The 25,200-nt window shown below is 34.9% G+C and overlaps 1 protein-coding gene and 1 long non-coding RNA gene across 2 annotated transcripts; both read left to right on the plus strand.

Annotated features, from left to right (window-relative positions):
* The first annotated feature begins 16,229 nt into the window (after nucleotides 1-16,229).
* LOC127848971 (uncharacterized) lies at nucleotides 16,230-25,200 on the plus strand. The gene is made up of 3 exons (XM_052381699.1): nucleotides 16,230-16,658; nucleotides 17,337-17,340; nucleotides 24,391-25,200. Exons 1-3 carry the CDS (start codon nucleotides 16,230-16,232, stop codon nucleotides 25,014-25,016), a joined length of 1,059 nt encoding a protein of 352 aa, XP_052237659.1. The 3' UTR covers nucleotides 25,017-25,200.
* Nucleotides 20,866-22,573, plus strand: LOC127848285 (uncharacterized). Its single transcript, XR_008034439.1, has 3 exons — nucleotides 20,866-21,029; nucleotides 21,612-21,809; nucleotides 22,414-22,573. It is a non-coding gene; the product is annotated as an uncharacterized LOC127848285 (long non-coding RNA).

Here is a 25,200-nt window from a genome sequence, read left to right on the forward strand (position 1 = left end):
CTTTTAATGGTAACATTTGCATCAAAAGATGCAAGGAAAATAATTTGGGAAATCTTAATTTACCATGTTATTAATTTGCCATGTAACTTATTCAAGCTTTGAATAACTCTTAGCATCATGAGTATTACAGAAAAACAAGCAATCACACTGCTTTTTACTTACCGGTGAATGATCTCATCCTCTGAAGTGCTGTCGGTATCAGAGTCATTCTTTGTTAGGCACCCCGCACTTGGGCAAATTCACGGAAGCTCCTGCAGGAATCTTTTAGTCTACAGCTCATTGTCATCGAGTCCGCATTCCTGATAAGGACTTGGTTTGTTGACTTAAAGCTTTGCATATTTTCCATGCTTGGGCTTTGTGAAGTCCATATCCACAATTTGCGTTGGTGTTACCTGCAATTTAAAAAACATATTTTATCTTTCTTCCAGTCTGTATTTATTGTATAACAAAAATTATAATGAAAAACAAAGTCATATTTCAATATAACAGGCATGCTCTGATTGTAAGATTACATGCACAATGGCAAGATATTTCAAATTACCTTCTTCCTATATGACCGGTTCCATGTGCAGGCCTCACTGGTCTTGGAGTCGCTGTTTTGTCCAAGTCTGCCAATTGCTTCAAATTTAAAGAGCAGTGCTGCAATGTGGCTGCAGGCTTCACCCTATCTGCAAAACAAACATTTTAAGCCACACAACTTATTTGACATTAGTAAATTAAAGTATAAATAAGAAACATATTTTATCTATGCAAATTAAAATAATCTGGTGGTAACAAGGTAGAAATCCGTCTATTTTGCGCTTTAAAACTAAAAAATAATCGCGTTTGTTGAAATGGACGTATGCGTCTAGAAATCCTACTTTCAGTTTTAAAAGCGGTACCATTTGAAAAAAATTATAACTTGCTAACAAGGCTATAGATTTAATTTTATCTATGCCAATTAGAATATATCTGATGGTAACAAGGTAGAAATCTGTCTTTTTGCGCTTTTAATATTAAAAAATAATCACTTTTATGGAAATGGAAGTATACAGATAGAAATCCTACTTTCGGTTTTAACAGCGGTATCGTTTGAACAATAATAAATTACTTGCTAACTAGGCTTTAGATTTAATTTTATCTCTTCCAATTAGGATATATCTCGATCTGATGGTTACAAGGTAGAAATTCGTCTTTTGTGCGCTTTAAAACTTAAAAATAATCGCGTTTGTCGAAATGGACGTATATGTATAGAAATCCTACTTTTGGTTTAAAAAGCGGTACCATTTGAAAAATAATAGAGGCCACATTTATGACTCAATGAAGTTTTGTCCATTGTCTCTAGAAACTAGGTGCATTCATAAACCAAATCTAAGAAAAACGGAACCCACATGGTGCTGTCAGTCTGTCAATGCATCTGCCTGTCACTCCATCACAAACTTTGAAATGCTTTATCTCAGAAACTAAAGATATCAATGAGGAGCATTGCTTTCCTCAAGAACCATAACCCTACACTTTCTCAAATAAGAGTTATTGCCCTGTATTGCTTTTATGCCCCTGGTAAGGTGGCATATAGCAGTCGCACTGTCTGTCTGTTTGTTTGTCTGTCTGTCTGTCCAGCATTCTGTTATTTAAGATATTGAACCTAAAATAAGACAGTTTGAAAATGAAAGACATTCAATAGACTTCAATAACTTCATGGTACGATTGACATCTTGCAATGAGAATCCAGCAAAATGGATGCATTTATGCACAAGTAATCCTTGGTACATTGAATTGAAAATTCACTGTGACATTTAACTTATAAAGATATTGGGGAAAGCCTTGTATTCCAAACTGACTGGTGGACAGACCTATAAGAAATCCCTTTAGTAAGATATTCATTGCAAGCCTTTTTCATGCCTTTCAACTTTTGAAGGTCTAAAGTTCATAGCATTGATGAGTGTTCTATCATTCTCAGCCTGCATGTGTGCTTAGTTGTAAGCTCAATCTTGGAGAAGATTGTGTGTGCGTTACCACCTCCATAGTGCTCAATTGGTTGTACGCGCAATCTTGATGGAGATTGAAAGCTTTACAACCTTGTTGAGAAGGTAGCAGTACTAATTATACTACCAGGGTTATAATGATCTAGATAGCTGGAAGGCTAGTTGATAGTTTGGAATGAATATGTTAGTGAAGGGATTTCAATGATAACAATTCACTCACTTGGTTTGCAGAACAAGTTGCTTTCCTTAATCTTTTTTATGCCTCCGGATCGAATGATAGGGGGTATATTGTTTTAGGCCTGTCTGTCTGTCTGTCATTCCGTCATTCTGTCACCAAAACTTAAAACCTTACATTAAAGTTTTGCAATAACTTTTGAAATATTGAACATAGCAACTTGATATTTGGCATGCATGTGTATCTCGTGGAGCTGCACATTTTGAGTGGTGAAAAGTCAAGGTCATCCTTCAAGGTCAAAGGTCAACAACAACAAAAAGCGGCGCATTAGGGGGAATTGTGTTTCTGACAAACACATCTCTTGTTGGTTTATTGTATACAGTATATTTTCAGACCAATATGCCAAGCATTACATTATATATTAACATACATGGCTTGATTCTCTGAGAAAGAATTATGATTTCAGAGTAGCTATATTTGTCTAAGAAGTCACAAGGCATTTGTTAAAATTATCATTACCATAAGCAAAACGATAAGTCATGTTTTGAAAGAACCAAATCCATTGATTGCTGATGTAGAACTTTTCCTCAAATTAATCTGACAATTAGATTCCAGCAAAATGGATGCATGAATGCACATGCAATCCTTGATGCATTGTCTTGAAAATATGGTGTGACAACTCACCCATAAGGATACATGGGAAAGCTAGTACTTCAAACTGACTTTTTGGACTGATCTACAACAAATCCCTTTAGTAAAAATAATCATTGCAAGCGTTCTGTCAACTTTTGAAGGTCAAAAGTTGATAGTATTGATGAGTGTTCTATCATTATCAGGCATTAACTGTGCTTAGTTGTAAGCTCAATCTTGGAGAAGATTGTGTGTGTTACTAACACTTTAACGCTCAATAGGTTTAAAGTTCAATCTTGATGGAGGGTGAAAGCTTTAGAACCTTGTTTAGAAGGTAGCAACACTCATTACAATACCTGGACTAATGATCTAGACACATTGAAGGCCAGTTGATGGTTTGGAATGTATATGTTACTAAAGGGATTTCAGTGATAAAATTTCACTCACTTTGTTTGCAGAACTAGTTGTTATACTTTTTTGGTTTATTGTGCTCGGTTTGGTTTTAGACACTATGCCAAGCATTACATGATAGATTATCATAAATATTGTTACTTGATTCTTTGAGAGAGAAGCCTTGTTTTCAGGAGTAGTTTTATTTGTTTTAAAAATCACAAGACAATTGTCAAATAATCATCACCATTATCAATGCGATACGTCAGTATCACTACATCCCTAAGTTCAGATTTCCGCGTTGCATTACAAAACGCGGAGAAAATGCGGATAAATTGCGGAAAGCTTCTTTTTCCGCAGAATCTCCGCAAAAAGTAGACGCGTAGAAAATGCGGTATAGTGGCACTAAGACGATTTTCAGTTGCGGAGATTTGGACTCTGACTATTTCACAATGCGGTGATTTATACTTAGAGAAAATTTAATGCAGAAAAATGGACTTAGACTTTTTCAGAACGTTTTCTTATAATTGGTTTAAGAATGACAAGATTGTGTATTTCTATATATCAGACATTGCAATGTGTTTCAAAACCTTTTTAAAGGACAATGGTGAAGTGACACATTTAATTTACTATTAAATTGCTAATTTAATTACAAATTTGCTAAAACATCATTTTCTCTTATTTACTATAATATTCACAATGACTATTTTTGTGTAAATAATTAACGTAGAACACATCAAGAGCTCATTCACAAATTAATGATTTCACAAGTTTTCATTTCTTCAACCAGCACCGAGGCTTGTCAGAGTTGTTGGATAAGTGACGGCTTAATACAGCATAAATCATAACATGAATAAATAAATAGCATTATCATGAATTTACTTAAATTTGGAATTTTTTGCATAGCTGTTAAAAAATTCAAAATATAGGAAATAACAATAAAATGTTAGAATTTTAAATATATTTGATCTTTTGCTGTTTTTTCCACTTAAATTCCACTAACTTACTTGTCTTTGTCTAGTCATCTCTTTTGTATAACCAATTAATGGTTGCATAATTGTCTTTTTTATACTTGGAAAATAACATTAAGTCTGCTGGATGACATTGCATTACAAATCTATTAATTTACACTTATTTTTGTTAATTCAATCCATTATTTCATTTTAATTTTGTGCAAAAATTTTGCTCCTTTTTTAATAATATTTCATTATTACAATAATGACTGTAAGGATTTATAAATAACAAGACTTGGTTGTTTTCATCATTTTAAGGTTTCATTTAAAAAAACACACAACAGTCTAGTTTAATAATATTTTTTTATATCATCAATATGCATGAAGTTTCTATGCATCAACGGTTAATCTATAATAAAAAATGTATAGTAGTTAAGATTTCCCCAGTCTGAAACCATAAAAATGTACATAAATATACCAATGTTAATTTAATCTCAGATAAACACTGATAACCTGAGCTGATTTGATCTTGTGGTGTTTCAGTGCTGCTTTAATACTCTCTGAGCCCTGAGTCGTGTGTGTATCAGAGTTTATTTACAGGTCTTACCGGCCTCTTCACAAGGTCTTTGAGGTCCGACCTGCCCCTGTGACCTTTCAGGAGATAAAAGTTATTTTAAGTCAGAGTAGGTCAGATTTACCCCTGATGTCCGGGTGTTTTGCCAATGATTTTTAACCAGGTTTTTAACCAGGTTTTCCGAAGGAAAAAACTGGTTATTAGATTGGCGAATGCGGGCTGGCTGGCTGGCTGGCGGGCTGGCGGAACAAGCTTGTCCGGGCCATAACTATGTCGTTCATTGTCAGATTTTAAAATCATTTGGCACATTTGTTCACCATCATTGGACGGTGTGTCGCGCGAAATAATTACGTCGATATCTCCAAGGTCAAGGTCACACTTTGAGTTCAAAGGTCAAAAATGGCCATAAATTACCTTGTCCGAGCCATAACTATGTCGTTCATTGTCATATTTTAAAATCATTTGGCACATTTGTTCACCATCATTGGACGGTGTGTCGCGCGAAATAATTACGTCGATAACTCCAAGGTCATGGTCACACTTTGAGTTCAAAGGTCAAAAATGGCCATAAATTACCTTCTCCGAGCCATAACTATGTCGTTCATTGTCATATTTTAAAATCATTTGGCACATTTGTTCACCATCATTGGACGGTGTGTCGCGCGAAATAATTACGTCGATATCTCCAAGGTCAAGGTCACACTTTGAGTTCAAAGGTCAAAACTGGCCATAAATGTCCCTTGAGATATAACCTTCATATTTGGTATGCATGTGTATATGGACAAGGCCTTTCCATACGCACAACAATTTTGACTCCTGTGACCTTGACCTTGAAGTAGGGGTCTGCGTTTAGGTTTCAAAATCTGCTTTTAGGTTTCGAAAAATGCTCATAACTTCTATGTCCCTTGAGATATAACCTTCATATTTGGTATGCATGTGTATATGGACAACGCCTTTCCATACGCACACAAATTTTTACCGTCCGTCCGTCCGTGTGTCCGTCCGAAAACTTTAACGTTGCTCATAACTTTTGCAATATTGAAGATAGCAACTTGATATTTGCCATGCATGTGTATCTTATGAAGCTGCACATTTTTAATGGTGAAAGGTCAAGGTCATCCTTCATGGTCAAAGGTCAAAAAAAATAAATTCATGTGCATCTCATGGAGCTGCACATTTTTAGTGGTGACAGGTCAAGGTCATCCTTCAAGGTCAAAGGTCATTTTTAACCAGGTTTTCCGAAGGAAAAAACTGGTTATTAGATTGGCGAATGCGGGCGGGCTGGCTGGCTGGCTGGCTGGCGGGCTGGCTGGCGGGCGGAACAAGCTTGTCCGGGCCATAACTTTGTCGTTCATTGTGAGATTTTAAAATCATTTGGCACATTTGTTAACCATCATTAGACGGTGTGTCGCGCGAAAAAATTACGTAAATATCTCCAAGGTCAAGGTCACACTTTGAGTTCAAAGGTAAAAAATAGCCATAAATGAGCTTGTCTGTGCTATAACTATGTCATTCATTATGAGATTTTAAAATCATTTGGCACATTTGTTCACCATCATGGGACGGTGTGTCGCACGAAAGAATCACGTCAATATCTCCAATGTCAAGGTCGCCACGACTAAAAATATATTTATTTTAAAACAAACTTACAAAGGGGGTTAATTTTGTTTGTTCATTTCAAAAGTTCAGTTTGAGTTGTCTCCCTTTATCAGATTTTTTTCACAATGAAAACCTGGTTTTGTGACAATTTTGTCCCTTGTTTTTATATATAATCCAGTTCCTTATTCAAGGCTGAATAAGGAAAAAGGAACCAGTTCCTTATTCCTTATTCAAGCCGAATAAGGAACTGACATTTTATTACTTAAACATCAATGAAATTGATCCTAAATTGACCACATATAAATGAACATATTATTTATATATTGGTTGTATATGTTAAATTCTAATTGCAATATATTTCTACTAAGTTTTAAGTGATGAATAACTAGTTCTTTATTCAGTGTGAATAAGGAATAAGGAACTGGTTCCTTATTCAAAACTAATAAGGAACTGGAATTTTCTTTCTATAAATTATAAGTCAAAATAAACCAACGAGACGAATAACTCAACAAAAATTATTGTAAATTTATGTCGGGTTTAAAAAATTAAGGAACTAGAATTTTCATACTGAACAAAATATTGAAATGAACAAAAAGGACCAATAAATCAATGAAAATCATTGTAAATGTAGGTTGGGAATCAAAAAACATTAATTGCAGCACATCTTTATTAAGTTTCATTTAATGATAACATAGTTCCTAATTCGGATTAAAACGGGAATAAGGAACTGGTTCATTTTTTTTTTTATTCAAATCGAATAAGGAACTGGCATTTTCCAACTAAACAAACTATTAAAATGAACCAAAAGGACCAATAAATCAATGAAAATCATTTTTAATGTAGGTTGGATATATAAAAAAAACGCCTTGAAATCCCTTTGCATCCTTAATCATCCCCTTGTAACTGTATAGGTATAAGAACGGAATGGGATAGCTAAATCATGACTGGTATTCAGCTATCGGAAAGTTTTCTCTGTATCAGACATATAAATAAAAAAAATCTTACATTAAAAATAACCAATAACAATCAAATTCATTGAATTGATTTCCCCCGCCAATATACTTCTGGACACAAACGTTTTCTGGACGGATGGACAATGCCAGCGTGCATCATCCTCTTTTCCATATATATCAACTCATACCAATTTTCAATGAAATCCGTCATAGCACTTCCAAGATATGGCTGCGGGCACACACAAAAATATTTTTTTCAAGATACAAAGAGCCATAACTCCATGATTATCCGATGATGTATAATGCCATTTGGCGTGCATCATCCTCTTATCCAAATATATACTCATACCAAGTTTCAATGAAATCCGCCAGAGCACTTCCAAGATATGGCTCCGGACACAAAAGTGCCGGATGGACGGAAGGACGGACAACGACAAAACAATATCCTTTCGCCTATGGCGGGGGATAATAACGAATATGTAGCTGTGCTATTCTAGAATAATACGAATTTAAATATCCAAAATTATGGCCTCTGAATAAGGAATTGGCATATTCGGAAGCCTGTATTTCGGAAAATCACGTTCGGATATGTTATATTTTAGATGTAGTGTGGGTTATTTAAGCATGATTATGTTATATGGACGTATTCTGTCACATTTCTTTTTGTATTCTATGTCACTTTACACGTTCAAAACAAGTATTATTAAGAGGATAATTAGTAAATGGCCTTCCTCAAACATAAATTAAAATTAACCAAATAATATAAATTGTCGATGAAAATCATGGTATATGTAGGTTCGAAGTATAAAATATTTATTGCAATATATTTCTACCTAGTATTATTTAATAATAACACAGTTCCTTATTCAGTGCGAATAAGGAACCAGTTCTTTATTCCTTATTCAAATCGCATAAGGAACTGGCTTTTTGATACTAAAAAAACTATTAAAATGAACCAAAGAGAACAATAAATCACTGTAAATTTAGGTTGGGTATCAAACACATAATTTGCAGTACATCACTACTATATTTCATTTAATGATAACCTTGTTCCGTATTCAGATTTAAAAATGAATAAGGAACTGGCCATATTCCTTATTCAAATCGAATAAGGAACTTGCATTTTCATTCTGAACAAACTATTACAATGAACCAAAGAGGCCAATAAATCAATGAAAATAATTGTAAATTCAGGTTGGGTATCAAAAGCATTAATTGCAGTACATTTCTACTGTGTTTCATTTATTGATAACTTAGTTCCTTATTCGGATTGAATAAGGAATTGGCATTTTCTTACTTAACAAAATATTAAAATGAACCAAAGAGATCAATAAATCAACTAAAGCAATGTAAATGTAGGTTGGTTATCAACAAACTTTAATTGCAGCACATCTCTATTAAGTTTCATTTAATGATAGCCTAGTTCCTTATTCGGATTGTTTTCGAATCGAATAAGGAACTGGCGTTTTCATACTAAATAAAATATTAAAATGAACCAAAGAGACCAATAAATCAATGAAAATCATTGTAAATTTAGGTTTTGTATCAAAAACATTAATTGCAGTACATCTCTACTATGTTTCATTTAATCTCAACCTAGTTCCTTATTCGGTTTGAAAACGGAATTAGGAACTGGTTCCTTATTCCTTATTCGAATCGAATGACGAACTGCCATTTTCTTACACACACATACAAATAAAATGAACCAAGGAGACCAATATACCAATAAAAATCATTTTAAATGTAGATTGGGTATTAAAAATATGTACATGTGTATTGTAGTACATTTCTAAAAAAAATGCGTCATGATAACCAGTTTTTGTGGAAAAAGTAACCAGGTGCACTATCTTCGGAATAAAAAGGACTGGTTACCACCAAGATAAGCGCTATTTTGTCGTTTATCACGACCTTTAATCTGGTGGCAATGTTGAAGATCGCCGGATGTACCGTTGGCATCCAAAATGAAGAAGACGCGTTTTCGGAGATAGAAAATTATATTTAAATATAAGCACTCAAGTAAAGCTGGCATACGCATTTGTTTAAAAAAAATACAAAGGAATGTCTATGAAACTTTCCAGAGGCCTGTGAGTCGCTGCTTCCGATGCAGTCTCGCCTTTATGGTGACGTAAGTAACGTCGCAATGACGAGAACGCTGTACGAAATGTTCCACCAGCATTCGGTACGAATAAAGTCGGAACTGTTACGATAAGATCGGCGAGGGATTGTTTTCCAAAGAAGCCATCACCGTTTTGTAGACCCCACAGTCAATAGTCGTGTTCTGAGGTTAAAGGTTGCCGGATATACCGTTTGTCTGAATGAGTGAGAACACGCTTAAAAAACAAATCTATGAAGAAAACACATTTTTACAGCTAGTATGCGCGCATGCGTTTGAATAATAAAATAAGAAATTTAGGCTTCTCGATTAAACTTTAAAATCTACTTGAGGAACTCAGACCGCTGCTTCCGTTGCAGTATTGCTTTCATGTTGACGCATTGAAATCGCTTTGCATCTTTAATCATATCCCTTTGTAACTGTTTATGTATAAGAAAGGAATTAGATAGCTAAAAAATTACTAGTATTCAGCTTTCGGATAGTCTTCTACAGAAGATAGGGTCAGAAAAAGGGTCAGAAAAAACTTTAAGAACTGTATCAGAGATATAAATTAAAAAAATCTTACGTTTAAAATAGCCAATAATTACAATATATATAGCTGCGCTATTCTAGAATAATCCGAATTTAAATATCTGAAATTATGGCCTCTGAATAAAGAATTGGCATAAAGTTAGTTCCTTATTCAGAATCCAGGATTTCGGACACTCACTTTCAGATATGTTCTATTTAAGATGTAGTGTGGGTTATTTAAGCTTGATTATATTCTATGGAAATGTTCTTTTACATTTCTACTGTATATTATAATTTGCGATAAATAATTATTATGGCGACGATAGTAAGAGACTGGCCTTTTCATAATCAAACATTGATACAGTAACCAAACATTAATGAACGTCAATGTTAATCATGATATATGTAAGTAGGATTAAAAAAATACTTATTGCCGTACAATTCTACTTTGTTTATTAAAATGATAACCAAGTTCCTGTCTTTTGCTACTAAATAATGCACAAGTAACCAGCTGCTATAACTTAGGAAAAATACTGGTAGGCCTGGTAATCAAATAGAAAAGCGCGATTTCTTCGATTCCTGTGACCTTTTACCGCGCGCCAATGTTGTAAGTTGCCGGACATACCGTTTGCATCCAAGTTCGAGAACACGCGTTTCCAGTGATTGAACATCTGTTTAAATCCAAACACTCAATTACGGATTGTTTACGCATGTTTTAATGAAACTTTCCAGTCTAATAGAGGCACCCGGGTCGCTGCTTACGGTGCAGTCTCGCCTTAATGGTGACGCCAATCACGTCTTACTGACGGCAACGTTGTCCTTAATATATCCGATGGTCCCCTAAAATATCGTTGGTCTGCACGAGCGAGAGATATTAATTAACATTCAAAGGGTTAATACAGTCAACTACACATTGTTTTAAGCCAGTACCTAATTCTACAGTAGCATAAATGTGAAATTCACTCCTCCTTGTTTATTTGATTTTTTAATTGCACACCTCTTTTTATATCTTGTCCCCATGACATACTTAGTCGAGGGAGCGAGATTGAAAAAAAAATAAGAGTGCAAAACTGAATAAAGTAGGAGTGCAATTCGATGCGGTAAATAAAGGAGAAATGCATGAAGCAAAATATTTTATCTAACTCTAGGTGTGCGTGTGTGTAAGAAAATGGCAGTTCCTTATTCGATTTGAATATGGAATATGGAACCAGTTCCTTATTCACACTGAATAAGGAACTGTGTTATTATTTAATAGAACTAAGTAGAAATATATTGTAATTCATATTTTTAACTACGAACCAACACATAACATGAATTTCATTGACATTTAATGTTCTTTGGTTAATGATCATTTTTGTTTTAGTAAGGCAATACCATTTCCTTATTATCGTCTTCATACTAATTGTTTTCAGGTCTCTTTGGTTCATTGTAATAGTTTGTTAAGTATGAAAATACCAGTTCCTTATGTTTTTTATACTCAACCTACATTAACAATGATTGTCATTGATTAATTGGTCTCTTTGGTTCCTTTTAATAATTGTTAAATATGAACATGCCACTTCCTTATAACCAGATCCTTATATCGTCTTCATATTAATTGTTTTCATGTCTCTTTGGTTCATTTTAATAGTTTGTTAAGTATGAAAATGCCAGTTCCTTATTCGATTTGAATAAGGAATAAGGAACCCGTTCCTTATTCATTTTTTCAATCCGAATAAGGAACTAGGTTATAATTAAATGAAACATGGTAGAGATGTACAGCAATATATGTTTTTATACTCAACCTACATTTACAATTATTGTCATTGATTAATTGGTCTCTTTGGTTCATTTTAATAGTTTGTTAAGTATGAAAATGCCAGTTCCTTATTCGATTTGAATAAGGAATAAGGAACCAGAGCCTTATTCCTTTTTCAATCTAAATAAGGAACATGGTTATCATTAAATGAAACATAATAGTGATGTACTGCCATTAATGTTGTTTATAACCAACCTAAATTTACAATGATTTTCAATACTCTAATGGTCTCTTTGGTTCATTTTAATAGTTTTTAGCTCACCTGATTGCTCAGGTGAGCTTTTGTGACCGGTCTTTGTCCGTCCGTCCGTCCGTCCGTCGTCCGTCCACATTTGTTCGTAAACACTCTATAGGCCACTTTTATTGTCCGATCTTCATGAAACTTAGTCAGAACCTTGGTCCCAATGCAATCTCGGTGTAGTTCGAAACTGGGTCGTGTCGGGTCAAAAACTAGGTCACTAGGTCAAAAAAAATGAAAAAACTTGTAAACACTGTAGAAGTCACATTTCATGCCCAATCTTCATGTAACTTTGTCAAAATGTTTGTCTTAATGATATGTTGGTTGAGTTCAAAAGAGGTTCCGGTCCGTTGAAAAACATGGCCGCCAGTGGGCGGGGCAGTTTTCCTTATTTGGCTGTAGAGAAACTTTGTAAACACTCTAGAAGTCACAATAGTTGCCCAATCATCATGAAAGTTGGTCAAAACATTGGTTTTATTGATATCTCGGACGAGTTTGAAAATGGTCCAGATCGGTAAAAAAAACATGGCCGCCAGTGGGCGGGGCATTTTTCTCTATATGTATATAGTGAAAACATGTGAACACTCTAGAAGTCACATGTTTGGCCCAATTTTCATGAAATTTGGTCAGAACATTTGTTTCCTTGATATGAGAGTTGAGTTTGAATAACATGGCTGCCGGTAGGGGGGGACAGTTTTCTCATATTTATATAGTAAAATAAGCTTGTGAACACTCTAGACGTCACATTTTTTGCCCAATCATCATGAAACTAGGTGAAAAGATTGGTTTTTTATATATCACATAATTAATGTCATAATTATTGCCTTTAGATTGTCCAAACTTTCATTATATTATACAAAATCCTTGTTAACATTCTAGAGGTCACAATTTAGTTTCAAATGTTTTTAATCTTGGTCATAATATTTATTTTTGTACGCAAAGTTTGATATTTGGTAAGGGGGGGGGTCAACTCAAAATATAGGTCACCAGGTCAAATCTTACAAAAACAAAATCACTCCATATGCCAGAGTTTTGGTTCAATAATGATGAAACTTGACCAGAATGTTTGTCTGGACAATATCTAGGTCAAGTTTGACGTTTGGTAAAGATTGAATGAACCGACTCCTCTCAGGTGAGCGAACTAGGGCCATCTTGGCCCTTTTGTATAAGTATGAAAAAACCAGTTCCTTATTCGATTTGAATAAGGAATAAGGAACCAGTTCCTTATTCCTTATTCGCACTGAATAAGGAACTGTGTTATTATTAAATAATACTAGGTAGAAATATATTGCAATAAATATTTTTAACTTCGAACCTACATAAACCATGATTTTCATCGACATGTTATATTATTTGGTCAATTTTAATTAATGTTTGAGAAAGTTAATACAATTTCCAAATTATCCTCTTCATAATACTTGTTTTCAGCGTGTATAGTGACAAAGAATATAAAATGAAATTTAATATAACATATCCGAAAGTGATTATCCGAAATACAGGCTTCGGAATAAGGAACTAACTTAACGCCAATTCCTTATTCAGAGGCCATAATTTCGGATATTTTAATTCGGATCATTCTAGAATAACACAGCTATATATTCGGTATTTTTGGCTTTTTTTAATGTTAGAGTTTGAAATTTATATGTCTGATACAGTTCTTGAAGTTTTTTCTGACCCTAACTTCTAGAGAAGGCTTTCCGATAGCTGAATACCAGTCACGATTTAGCTATCACATTCCGTGTTTATACCAATACAGTTACAAGGAGATATGATTAAGGATGCAAAGCGATTTGAATGCGTCAACCAGTTCCTCATTCCTTTTTCAATACGAACAAGGAACAATGTTATCATAAAATGAAAATTATTAGAGATGTACTGCAAATAATGTTTTTATACCCGACCTACACTAAAAGTGATTTTCATTGATGTATTGGTCTCATTGGTTCTTTTTAATAGTTTGTTTAGTAGGAAAATGCCAGTTCCTTATTCGATTTGAATAAGGAAAAAGGAACCAGTTCCGTATTCCTGTTTCAATCCGAATAAGGAACTATGTTATCATTAAATGAAATTTAATAGAGATGTGCTGCAATTAATGTTTTTTGATACCCAACCTACATTTACAATGATTTTCATTGATTTATTGGTCCCTTTTGTTCATTTCAATATTTTGTTTCGTATGAAAATTCCAGGTCCTTATTCGATTTGAATAAGGAATAGGGAACCAGTTCCTAATTCCTTATTCAAACCGAATAAGGAACTATGTTATTATTAAACAAAGTAGAAATGTACTGCAATTAATATTTGTTTCACTTGACATACATTTACAATAATTTTTGTTGAGTTATTCGTCTCGTTGGTTCATTTTGACTTATAATTTATAAAAATAAAATTCCAGTTCCTAATTCGATTTGAATAAGGAATAAGGAGCCAGTTCCTTATTCCTCATTCACACTGAATAAAGAACTGGATAAGCATCACTTAAAACTTAGCAGAAATGTATTGCAATTAGAATTTTACATATACAACCAATATATAAATAATATGTTCATTTATATGTGGTTAATTTTGGATCAATTTCATTGATGTTTAAGTAAGAAAATGCCAGTTCCTTATTCGGCTTGAGGAAAAAGGAACTGGTTCCTTTTTCCTTATTCAGCCTCGATTAAGGACCTGGGTTATAAATTAAAAAAAAAACATGTTTAAATGTACAAGATTGATTTTTTTATCACATACATGTAAAAAAATAGTATATGCTTTAGGTTTTGTTGATTTGAAGTTCGTATTCGAATTATAAAAATATCGGTTTGGTTTAAACAAGAAATCCTATGCAAGCGCGAAGAAGAAACATGAATGTGTAACGTAATACATAAAGCAAATGTATTCGAGTTATTTTGTTTTGATTTACTTCAGAAATGTTTGCATTATTGTTCTTTTAAACCCTATAACACATATGTAACGCGTGAATGAGGAATAAGGAACAGTTCCTTATTCCTTATTCGAATAAGGAACTAGGAAAATGGAACAAACTTATCACCCATTATTTTAATTTTTTTGTGTTTATGGTTTTTGTTAATAGTCAGGTAGATGCCCTTGTTTTTCATCTAGTGTGTGAACGTGATTTATCCATTTATGCCTAGCGACTCAAAAAAGGCCTTGGCAAACAGCGTAGACCCAGATGTGACGCCGCATGATGCGGCGTCTCATCAGGGTCTGCGCTGTTTGCTTACAGGAATTTCTGTAAGAAATATTCTAAATATAGAAATTAATATACTAGACATCCCTAACTTTGGAAATAAATTGATCCAACTTAGAAGGATGGGTGAGTCCACTAGGTATAAATGGGTTAACAGACGCTAACAATACACAGCCGAGCGAATATAGGACAAGAACTCATTTTAAAAAGTTTGATGAGGATGATGCAATTTTTCCCAATTCTCGTTGGTGCTCGTATGGCCAAGTTACCAATAAAATGTTAGGCGACCTCTTACTTTTTGTTCTAAATCACCAATTGTAACACGTTTTAAGAAAATTTTGTATTGAACCATATCTACCTGTACTGGTAAATGTTAACGTTTGTTGGCGACAGACGACACTTGAAGCACATGCATTACACCCTTTTTTCATAGAGCACGGCCCATATATATAATGAATAGTCTAGTTAAGACGAAGAAGTCTAACGACTTTGCATGATGACTGCCATCGCTAAAACTCGTTTCATCACTGTTTATGAAACTGCGAGTTTTTTCGAAACCTTGTCAACAACCACCGTCACGGTCAACACGGACCAGTTTTACTTTGCCTACTGGACATGTTGCATGTCGTTTAATTGCAGCAAACCAAACATACGATGAAATATTGGTTCACACCTGTGATATATCGTTTATTTAAAACTCGAAATCATTCGGGTCAGACGCATTTCGCAACACTCCCTACGTCAAAAAATAAATCAACAAATAACGTAAAAATTTACAATTTACTATTCAATGTAGACGACGCCTGAGGGCGTAAACAATAATATGCACGGCTTAGTACGATGTACACACACGTAGCGTAACGGCGCGACGCTTTATTATGGGTTTTGTAAGATAATAAACTATATTTCCAAGTATTCAATCCCGCATCCGCAAGGTTAATAAGAACGTTTACGTCATTTGCGGTTAAACGTGAATATAAAAACGACGTTAGATTGTAACGAAGCAGTTAGGTATATAATTAACCATCAACATGCGTGTCGAAGAGTGTTTGCCTATACTTGCGTCGTTATTGTACTGCGCATGTGCAGGCTTGCGGGTGTCACTAGAAGATTTTCGTAACAATTTTCATCGCGGTGTAATGAAGGCGGCTCCGGAACGGCTACGGCCAAATATTCCGATTGTGATGATTACCTCAAAGCCGGTTCCCGTAGATCTCACGAAAAGACGAGAATCGCTGGATCTTGCGTTTATTATTGACACAACTGGTAGTATGTCATCTTACATTGAGACGGCCAGACGTAACATACAGAGGGTCGTCGACGAAATATCAACAGATTCTAACAAAGATATCCAGTTCGCGCTTGTCGAATACAGGGACCACCCTCAACAGGACCACACTTACGTCTTCAGAAAACATGACTTCACGCCGTCGGTCTCTACCATGAAATCATGGTTGGACGCCTCTCAGGCGTCAGGTGGCGGAGACACGCAAGAAGCCGTAGCAGACGCCCTACACACCTGGAATTCGTTGTCATGGAGACCAAACGCCGTAAAAATCGCCGTCCTGGTCGCTGATGCACCTCCCCACGGTCTAAATTTCAGGCTTGAGCCCATACTTCTGCTAATTTGGTCTTTGTTGGCTCAGGTACAACTTAAAAGTACCCTGGGTACTCTTAAGTATGCAACAATCCACCTTAGATAGGAAAATTATGCTTCCTATAATGAAAACCCAGGGTACTTTAAAGTAGAAGCTGTGCCGACAATGAGTTCACCCTTTTACACTTGATATTCACCAACAGTAGGGAAAATGCGAAAAAACAAAATAATTTAAAATAAAATTGATAACCTTTATTTCTCGTCTGTTTTTTAGTGAAAGAGAAATTTGAAACACACCAGTACTCATCCATTACACATTTCGTGTCCGACTTCCGTTTGATGCTTGAAAATCACTACCATTTCAATGGACCCGATCATCTAATTTCAAAACGAGCTGTCAAGTTGGAAATGATGTTTGAACAGAAACTAGCCCTTCTTTCAAGGTTTATTGTATTGTACTTAAAGTAATAGGATTGTATACTGATTTTGAATGGGTTTTGAGTTATCTGCATCTTGTGTATTTTCTTATTGTTTCTGTAGATGGAATAAGGTTCTTTTTCTTTAAGGGAAATCAGAGAGAAAACTTCAATTGCTGCTACAGCAGGGGAAACACACACAGATCATGGAGGTTTGGGTATATGATTGATAGATTTGTTGTTTTGTTATTTACTTAAATTCACACAATGTCTGTTAAAGAAAATTGTAGCTAAAGAAAATAACAAAAACAATTTGAAATTTTGTTTTCCTGTATCCCTACAGGCAAGATAAATATGATATACATATATATATATATATTCTGTTTTGTGCAAAAAAATAAAAAAATGTTAGGCAGAAAACAACTATCTGTTTTTAAATAATAGATACATTTTTAAAATAAATTTTATTGTTTAAAGGTCTGAGATGGAGACCAAAATCTCTGGTTCCACACAATTTATCCTTGCTGATGACCCACTTCAGAGAGGAACAGATTCAGCGTAAGAAAGATCGCCGGCGTAAGATGATCCTTGACCGGCGGGCTGAGCGCGAGGCCCTGGCACAGGAAATACACGAGTGGGAGGAGACTGTGCTGTTTAGGGGAAAGAAAGAACATATGAAAGCTATATGGGAGGTAATTCTTTGGCATAGTGCTGTGAAAGTATCTGATTTGCTCAACATGACCATAGTAAGCCGTTGTTATCACCTTTTGGTGCAGTCTGAATCTTGTGTTGTCAGCGCGTGACGTATGAACACTCTTGAGGCTGCACTTAATGCCATTAATGAAACTTGGTCTAAACATTTGTCCGAATGCTTTCTCTGTTGTGGTCCATCATCAACAAACTCAGGAGGCAACATTTATTACATAATCTTCATTACATTTATATTGTTGCAGAATAAACATATAAAGACACTGTTGAAACTTTGTAAACATAAAATGGATTTCTCTTAAGTAATTTCAAGTAATTTTAGGCTGTTAAGATTTGACACATTCATGGCCATTTAACTACATAAAATTTATGATGTTTTGAAAAAAAAAATTGAGCATTACATTTTTGGTAATAACTTAGTTGGTTTTCCATAACAAAGGGCCAGTATTTGCGTTGATGGTACTTTGTTTTTTGAATGTTCCCTTAAAACTGTTGCAGAAAAATTTTGATTTACAAATCAACTTAAATAAAATGAGACAGTTTTTGCATGCATTGCGTGTGGTATATGTATGTAAGGGCTTGGAGATTGGTTTAAAATCTGATACTATTTTCCCCCTTTTTCAAGTTGTTTGCCTTTACAACAAAGCATTATTTGCATGTATCCTGCATACATGATACATATGTAACAGCACTGAGTTTAACTTCTACACTAAAATATTTTATAGAATTCATTAAACAGTTTTTCTTAAAAACATTCCAGTTACTAAAAGCCTCTGTTTTGTAATAACTCTCTTAGAAGTCCAATTAAATTGTTCATAACCTAAATGCTTACAAGATTGATTTTCCTTTTGTTCATTTGTTTATTTCTGTAAAATGTTGGTTGATGTGCTTTTTAAGGAATTGTATATTTAGTAAACTTATTCAAATAAAGACCAATACCTTCTTTAATTACTGTAAGACCTGTATGGCATGTATCCAAGGTTATATTTACATGTTGCCATGCAATATTTTATTTATAATTTTGTATAGGTAAACATGTAAATTTCAAGTAGAAAAAGATATCAAGTAAGGTTATTTATTATTTTTTCTTGTATGTAGGCATTTATTGGCTTCACATAATTAATTAAGCCAGTGATAAAAAAACTTGGTAGCCAAGGCGTTGGCCAGTTGTCAATTAATGGCTATATTTAAATCTGTTGAGTACTAGGAGTCACTTTTTTAAGGAAATGGTCATCAGGAAACTTATTCTTATAATTGAAATTTTGAAACGATTCTGGGCTTGGAAGTACGTTGAAAGTACGTTACAGCTATAGGGTGGGGCCTTTTCTATGCCTTAAGTATAGTGAAACTGTGTGAACACTACCTGATCAGAATAGTGAAGTTACTTCGGGCATTCGGTGAGCATCTCAGTGCGTCAAGCTTTCTTGTTTCTCCTTATCAAATTCCCCAGATCGGCCTGTTCGTGGTGCTGCTTCAAGTGTTTATGTTGGTTTGTATTGTGCTGTTTTGTACTGTTTGGGCAATCGGTCACTTGCCTTGAATAAAGGACCTACTAATTGTTTTTAATGAAAATTCAATGCTGCTCCAGCAGCTGGAGTTTCACTTCTTTATATTTCAAGAGCCACTCAACATTGGTGAGATGATGCACTTTGAGCTTGAGCGTTCCTTCGTGATGCCCCGGGAAAGCACGACGTTGGCACGTATCATGACCTCCCTTCTCAGACACCATTTCAGAGAGTCAAGTAGGTCTACTAGTGAGAATTATCCTGGTGACTTACATTCTGTTCTGTTCACGCTTTTCATTTTATACCAGATTTCCATCCTTTTCACACCAATTTTTATATTTTCGGCGTAACTATTATATGAGGCATGTAGCAATGTGCATGTGGGTTAGTTCGTTAGTCAGTGCAAGGTTAACCCAAAATTATATTTGTTGTCAGTAATTCTTCCTACAAAGCTTTGATGCTTGCATGGATGTTGTCTTTGAACACTATCAACATCCCCACATGGACTGAGTTACTCGAAGGCTGTTATGGTTCCTTGCTGTTTGCACATAGCAATTTTTACTTTGCCTCTGAGTGGGAAAGGGTTACTATTTTTGATCCTTTGGTTCAACGCTCAGCAAACTCAAATGATTAGCCAACTTGCAGACCGTAGTTTTATGTTTGACCTTGACACTGACCAACATTTTGTATTTAAAGTATCCTTGAAAATATTTATCTTGTTATGTGACTGTTTCAGGTTTGATTGACAAGCTACAGGTGTGGTTTCAAATGAATGCTGACGCAGGCTACGTGAAGGAAAATGTAAGGGTTAAAAAATACTTTGTTGGCAACTTTATTGTTCTGCTTATGTGTGTCATCCCTAGAATTGAATGTATTCACCACCACCCCATATTGCAAGATTTGCCTCAGGCCTGGACGTTTTCAGCAACCTCAAGATTCTATTATCTTTGCGCTTTAAACATTTATTGTTTTCCAACTAACTTTTCTTGTAAAATTGTCTTCAAATTTTTAAATGATTACGTTATTTGTTTATTTGATAGCAGATTTGGTTTGCTTTGTATGTTGCTACACAAAAGACATGCGCTTTTTTCAGGTCTGCCGGAAATTTGGCATAGATGAACAGTTCTTTGATGTAATGGGTAAGCTCTCAAATTTATTGTGCGTATGACACGTTTTAAAATTGTTTCTTTCACAAAAATAGTTTTTTTCTGTTTCAAAGTTGTTATTCATGTCATAATATATGATGCAATCAATTTACAAAGACATGTACATGCAAATACTTATTTTACCATATGTCGTATGTTTCAACTTTGTAATAACTATCAATACACACATTTAATTTCTATACAATTCCTTGTCCTTTGTAGCACATTTATCCTTACATAAATACTTTTGTATACTTATTTATGTATAACACAAGTGATTCTTAACAAAAAAGGTTTTCAGATTTACAATTGCACTTTAACTATGATTCTTTAATGAAAAAAAAACAGAGTGCTTGTTTTCTTGTTTTACCGGTACTCTTAGTGTGATTGCAGATGCATTTGTTTTAATTGCATTCTATTTTGGTCTTTTATCATGTTGTATATTGAACAAAGAGTGTTGTTGTTTTATATTTCATGTGCTAAAAATCCCCTGGAAGAGAGGAAATACCATGAACTGAGCTTGTATAGGAAAGTCTGGATCCTCATGTCCCTCTGTGATTATTGCCTGGTGAGTTGTACTATTAATATGTTGATGCCTTCTTAAATATACATGTGATGATTGTATAACACTCCCTTAACAGTTTACCATTTAGATACATATTTTGACGCATTTTAGTACCATATAAAGTTAAATGTAATTAAATACCTTTCTTACTAAATCGACGTTTTAAAGGCTTAATTTCCAACCATTAGATACTGATGAGCAGCAAACAGTTACTCACAGGCTGTTCTGGTTTCATGTTGTTTGCATATAGCCATTTTCACTTTGCTTCTGAGTGGGAAAGGGTTTAATGTAGCATTAGTCTTGTTGAGATGTCATTCTGTAAATAAAAATAAATCTCTCACACCTTGCCAATTGCTCAACTCTAGCGCATTTAATTTCTTTACATATGACATAAACTTATGATTCCATCTTGAAATAGCTCTATTTTGAGTTAAAACCGGATTGTATGTGCAATTAATTAGGTAATTAAAAATAATTTGAATGGTAGATTTTATGTAATGAAGTTATTAAAAAAATATTTGAAAAACAAATACAACCCCACATTAACTAGTATCAAAATATCATAGACACGTTTTTATCACACAGCATATGCAGGAGTCCTTAAGACCTTATAGAGCTACAGCCGTTTGACAAGCGGGAGTTGGTGCTTGGAACGGACGCCTCGGGTCAGCGGTACTTGCACTTCCCACAATTATGTGGGGCAGACGTCAGGGTGTACCGCCAGGCCACAATCAAATACCCAAAGATTTGATCAAGCCTGATCCATTTGATAGTAAAAGATAGGTAAGCATGATGGTTTGTGAATTTTGTTAGGGATTTATGAACAGAGTTTGTGTTCAGGGATGGAAATAAGTATGGGCCCACTAGCCAATGACCCCTAAAATTAATGGTTGGCACCTAGATCTTTTGAAAGACACCTGTGTACGCTGTACAAGAAATTTTGACTGAAGGAAATGGAGCAACCATAGCAAAATTATTTCTATTCCTGCTGTGTTGCATTTTGATTGTATTTGTTGTATGTTTGACAAAGCAAATGGTCAAAATCATTATAAAACACATGCTCTGTAAAATTATGTTATGAACATAAGCAGTTTTTGATGATACGAAGTCTTTTGGAAAAATAGCCGATAAATAATTATTTGCTTATGCATACACATTTCATAAAACCATTTCATATAAGATTAATGTCTTGTGTATTATAATTAATGGGTATTGAATAATTGATACTTTTGGAGTGTGCAGCATATAGTAACTAACCTTTATTTTCTTTTAATATCGCAGTTCCGGGAAGTGAACAATACAAATAAATACGATATTGAAGATTGAATAATCTAAATAACTACTTATTTGTAAACCATTTGACAGACCTATTCACATATTATTTCAGTTTCCATGTGTGTACAAACTTCCACCAGTGAAGAAAAAGAAAAAATTGTCACCCATTAAACAGAAATCCAGCCCTGTCCCTTCATCCGTGAAGATTTCCCAGCTGGATTCACCGCATAGAACTAGGCCCAGTAGATTAAGACAGGCAAGTAACATTATTTTACAGAAAAAGTCTGTATTAAGTATTTATCTTTTTTTACCCCAAGTAACTGTACTAGTCAATCTACTCATTTAGGCATATAATTTTTAGGCATTGTAAAATCTACACAATATTACGAAATTTCCAGAAAATCAAAGTCCAATAGTACATGATAAAAGAAAACAAGAAACCTTGTCCCAAAAGTATATAACAGTCATGTGGTTTGCACTGTTTCTAATTGTTCCAAATGTACATATGTATCATTACTCTCGAAGTTGGCATAAAACATATTGATTTACTGACGTATACTCTTAGAACGATTGAATTTCATATGAGTCATTGCTGTTTATTGTTTGAAATTAAAGAGCTATCCATTTGGTTATTTCATATTGCAAGTAAATAAAACTTAAGAGTTGAGTTGTTGTTGTGCACATGAACCCATATTCTTTAAATTGTGCTTTGCTGCTAGATAAGATCTTGCTTCAAAACATTGTGCTTATCTCACATAACTTGGATGCTTATCGTGTTAAACATTTTATATAAATTTCTAACTATGAAACAGTGTACCATGGAGTCATATTTCTCCTAAAAAAACTAATGTGAATACAATTTTCAGAACATTTAAGGTACACTGTAAGCTCAAATTAAACACTAAAATAATCATGCTTTTATAATTCAAACATTTGTTGTGAATGTAAATCAATGCAATCCAATTAAGTCTGGTGTTTTAAATATGTATCAGGTCCCAAGGTGGCTATGGTAAATACGCAACGGTTGTTCTTGATCTTATTTAGGCACTAAAACTCAAAGAAAGATTAAAACAATTTTTATTCTAAATGCTTGGAATGCATTTGTTGTGTCACAAAGTGGTTATCGTAAATACATGACTACTGTTCTTGTTCTTGTGAGGCTCCTAAAGTATTTGTTCTCTAGCGTCTCTCCTATGGTTTAAATCCTTATTGTTCTTGTGACAAAAGAAGCATTGCTTATATACATGTATCGTTACATAAAAATGTCAACTTGATGGGTCAAACCAATTTGTTGAAATGCATATACGGGCGTAATTCTTATCTGGTAATTGCACCGACACGAAAACAAAAGTCTATTTACCATGTAATCTTGTCTTGATCTATAATTTAAACGGACTGAACCCAATTACAAGCGTGCATCTACTGTCAACAAACTAATGAGTCTCGTAAACACAGGGCATGCATAATTGCGAACAAGATATATACATCAATTATGCGACATACTGCTTTGATACAACAGGTCCAATACGGATATAAAAGCCTGCTTAACAACCAGTGGTATGTGAGCATCCGGTTTAAAGGCCAGCCACGTCCACAATATGCCTGTATAAATAGCAATGCTCTAGAGTTCACTTATTTGTGATTTCAAAATCACGGAAAACAATGTTTGTCTTAAACGTTTTCTTTGTTCTAACGACGTTGATCTGTGGAATACGTAGCCAGGGTAAAGCTACTAACTCAATGACTACACACCTTGACATAGCGTTTATAATGGACACAACTGGAAGCATGGGGCCGTATATCGAAACAGCAAGGAACAACATCAAACGAGTTGTGCAAGAAATCACGGAAATTTCCGAAAGTCACATCAGGTTTGCACTCATTGAGTATAGGGACCACAAACCTGAAGAAAATACATACGTGTACAGAAAACAAGACTTTACGTCGTCGGTAACAACAATGCAATCGTGGTTAGAAAAATCAGAAGCAAACGGCGGTGGTGATTTACCCGAGGCTGTTGCTGTTGCACTGTACGCGGGGAGTTCATTGTCGTGGTACGACTCTGCAGTCAAGATTGCTATCCTGATAGCGGACGCGCCGCCACATGGTCTGGTGACGTCAGGTGACAGGTGGCCAGACGGTGATCCTCTAGGCATTGATCCAGTCAAAATGGCGTACAGAATGGCAAGGATTGGCATAACACTGTATTCGGTCGGCTGCGAACCTTCCATTCTACCTTACAAAGACTTTTTCCAAGCGTTGGCTTACATTGCCGGGGGTCAGTACGTACCATTATCAACTCCACAAGCACTAATTGATGCCATAATCGGTGGAGCTAAAGAAGAGTTGGCTATGAGGAAAATCAGCGAAGAAGTAGACAAAGAAGTTTCAGCAGTTAAGGCTAAAGGTGGAAAGCCTGAGAGGGATGCCATTACAAGGTCAGTTTACGACAGACTTCACAAATCCGGGACAAAAGCAACCACCTTACTAAAAAACAACAAACCGTTAGCAGGACCGTCGAAGGCTGCGCTCGAAATCGCTAAATCGAAGTCTCTTCCTGAAGCTAAGAAGATATTTGCGAAGATGGTTCCCGGTGGAAGTGGAAGTCCGCCGGTTTCACCTCCAGTTTCCGAAGTCTACACCGCCGTTGAAAGACCAGTGAGCTATGACCAGGTCTCCAGAGCGGCTAGCAAGGCCTTTGCTGCAAGTGCATAGGAGGAATTTTAATCTTGCTATTGTTTTGGACCGTTTGTTTTCATTATAGTACAAACGTTATGCAGAGGACTAACCTTGAACGATTGCAATTAAGTTTCCACGTATTTAGCAAACAGAAAAAAATGGAAATGTGTGTTTTATTTCCCCAATGTAAAGTATGGTGGAGTAAATGCTTTCGACAATG

The sequence above is a fragment of the Dreissena polymorpha genome, chromosome 10, assembly GCF_020536995.1.
Source record: "Dreissena polymorpha isolate Duluth1 chromosome 10, UMN_Dpol_1.0, whole genome shotgun sequence".
Lineage (NCBI taxonomy): Eukaryota > Metazoa > Mollusca > Bivalvia > Myida > Dreissenidae > Dreissena > Dreissena polymorpha.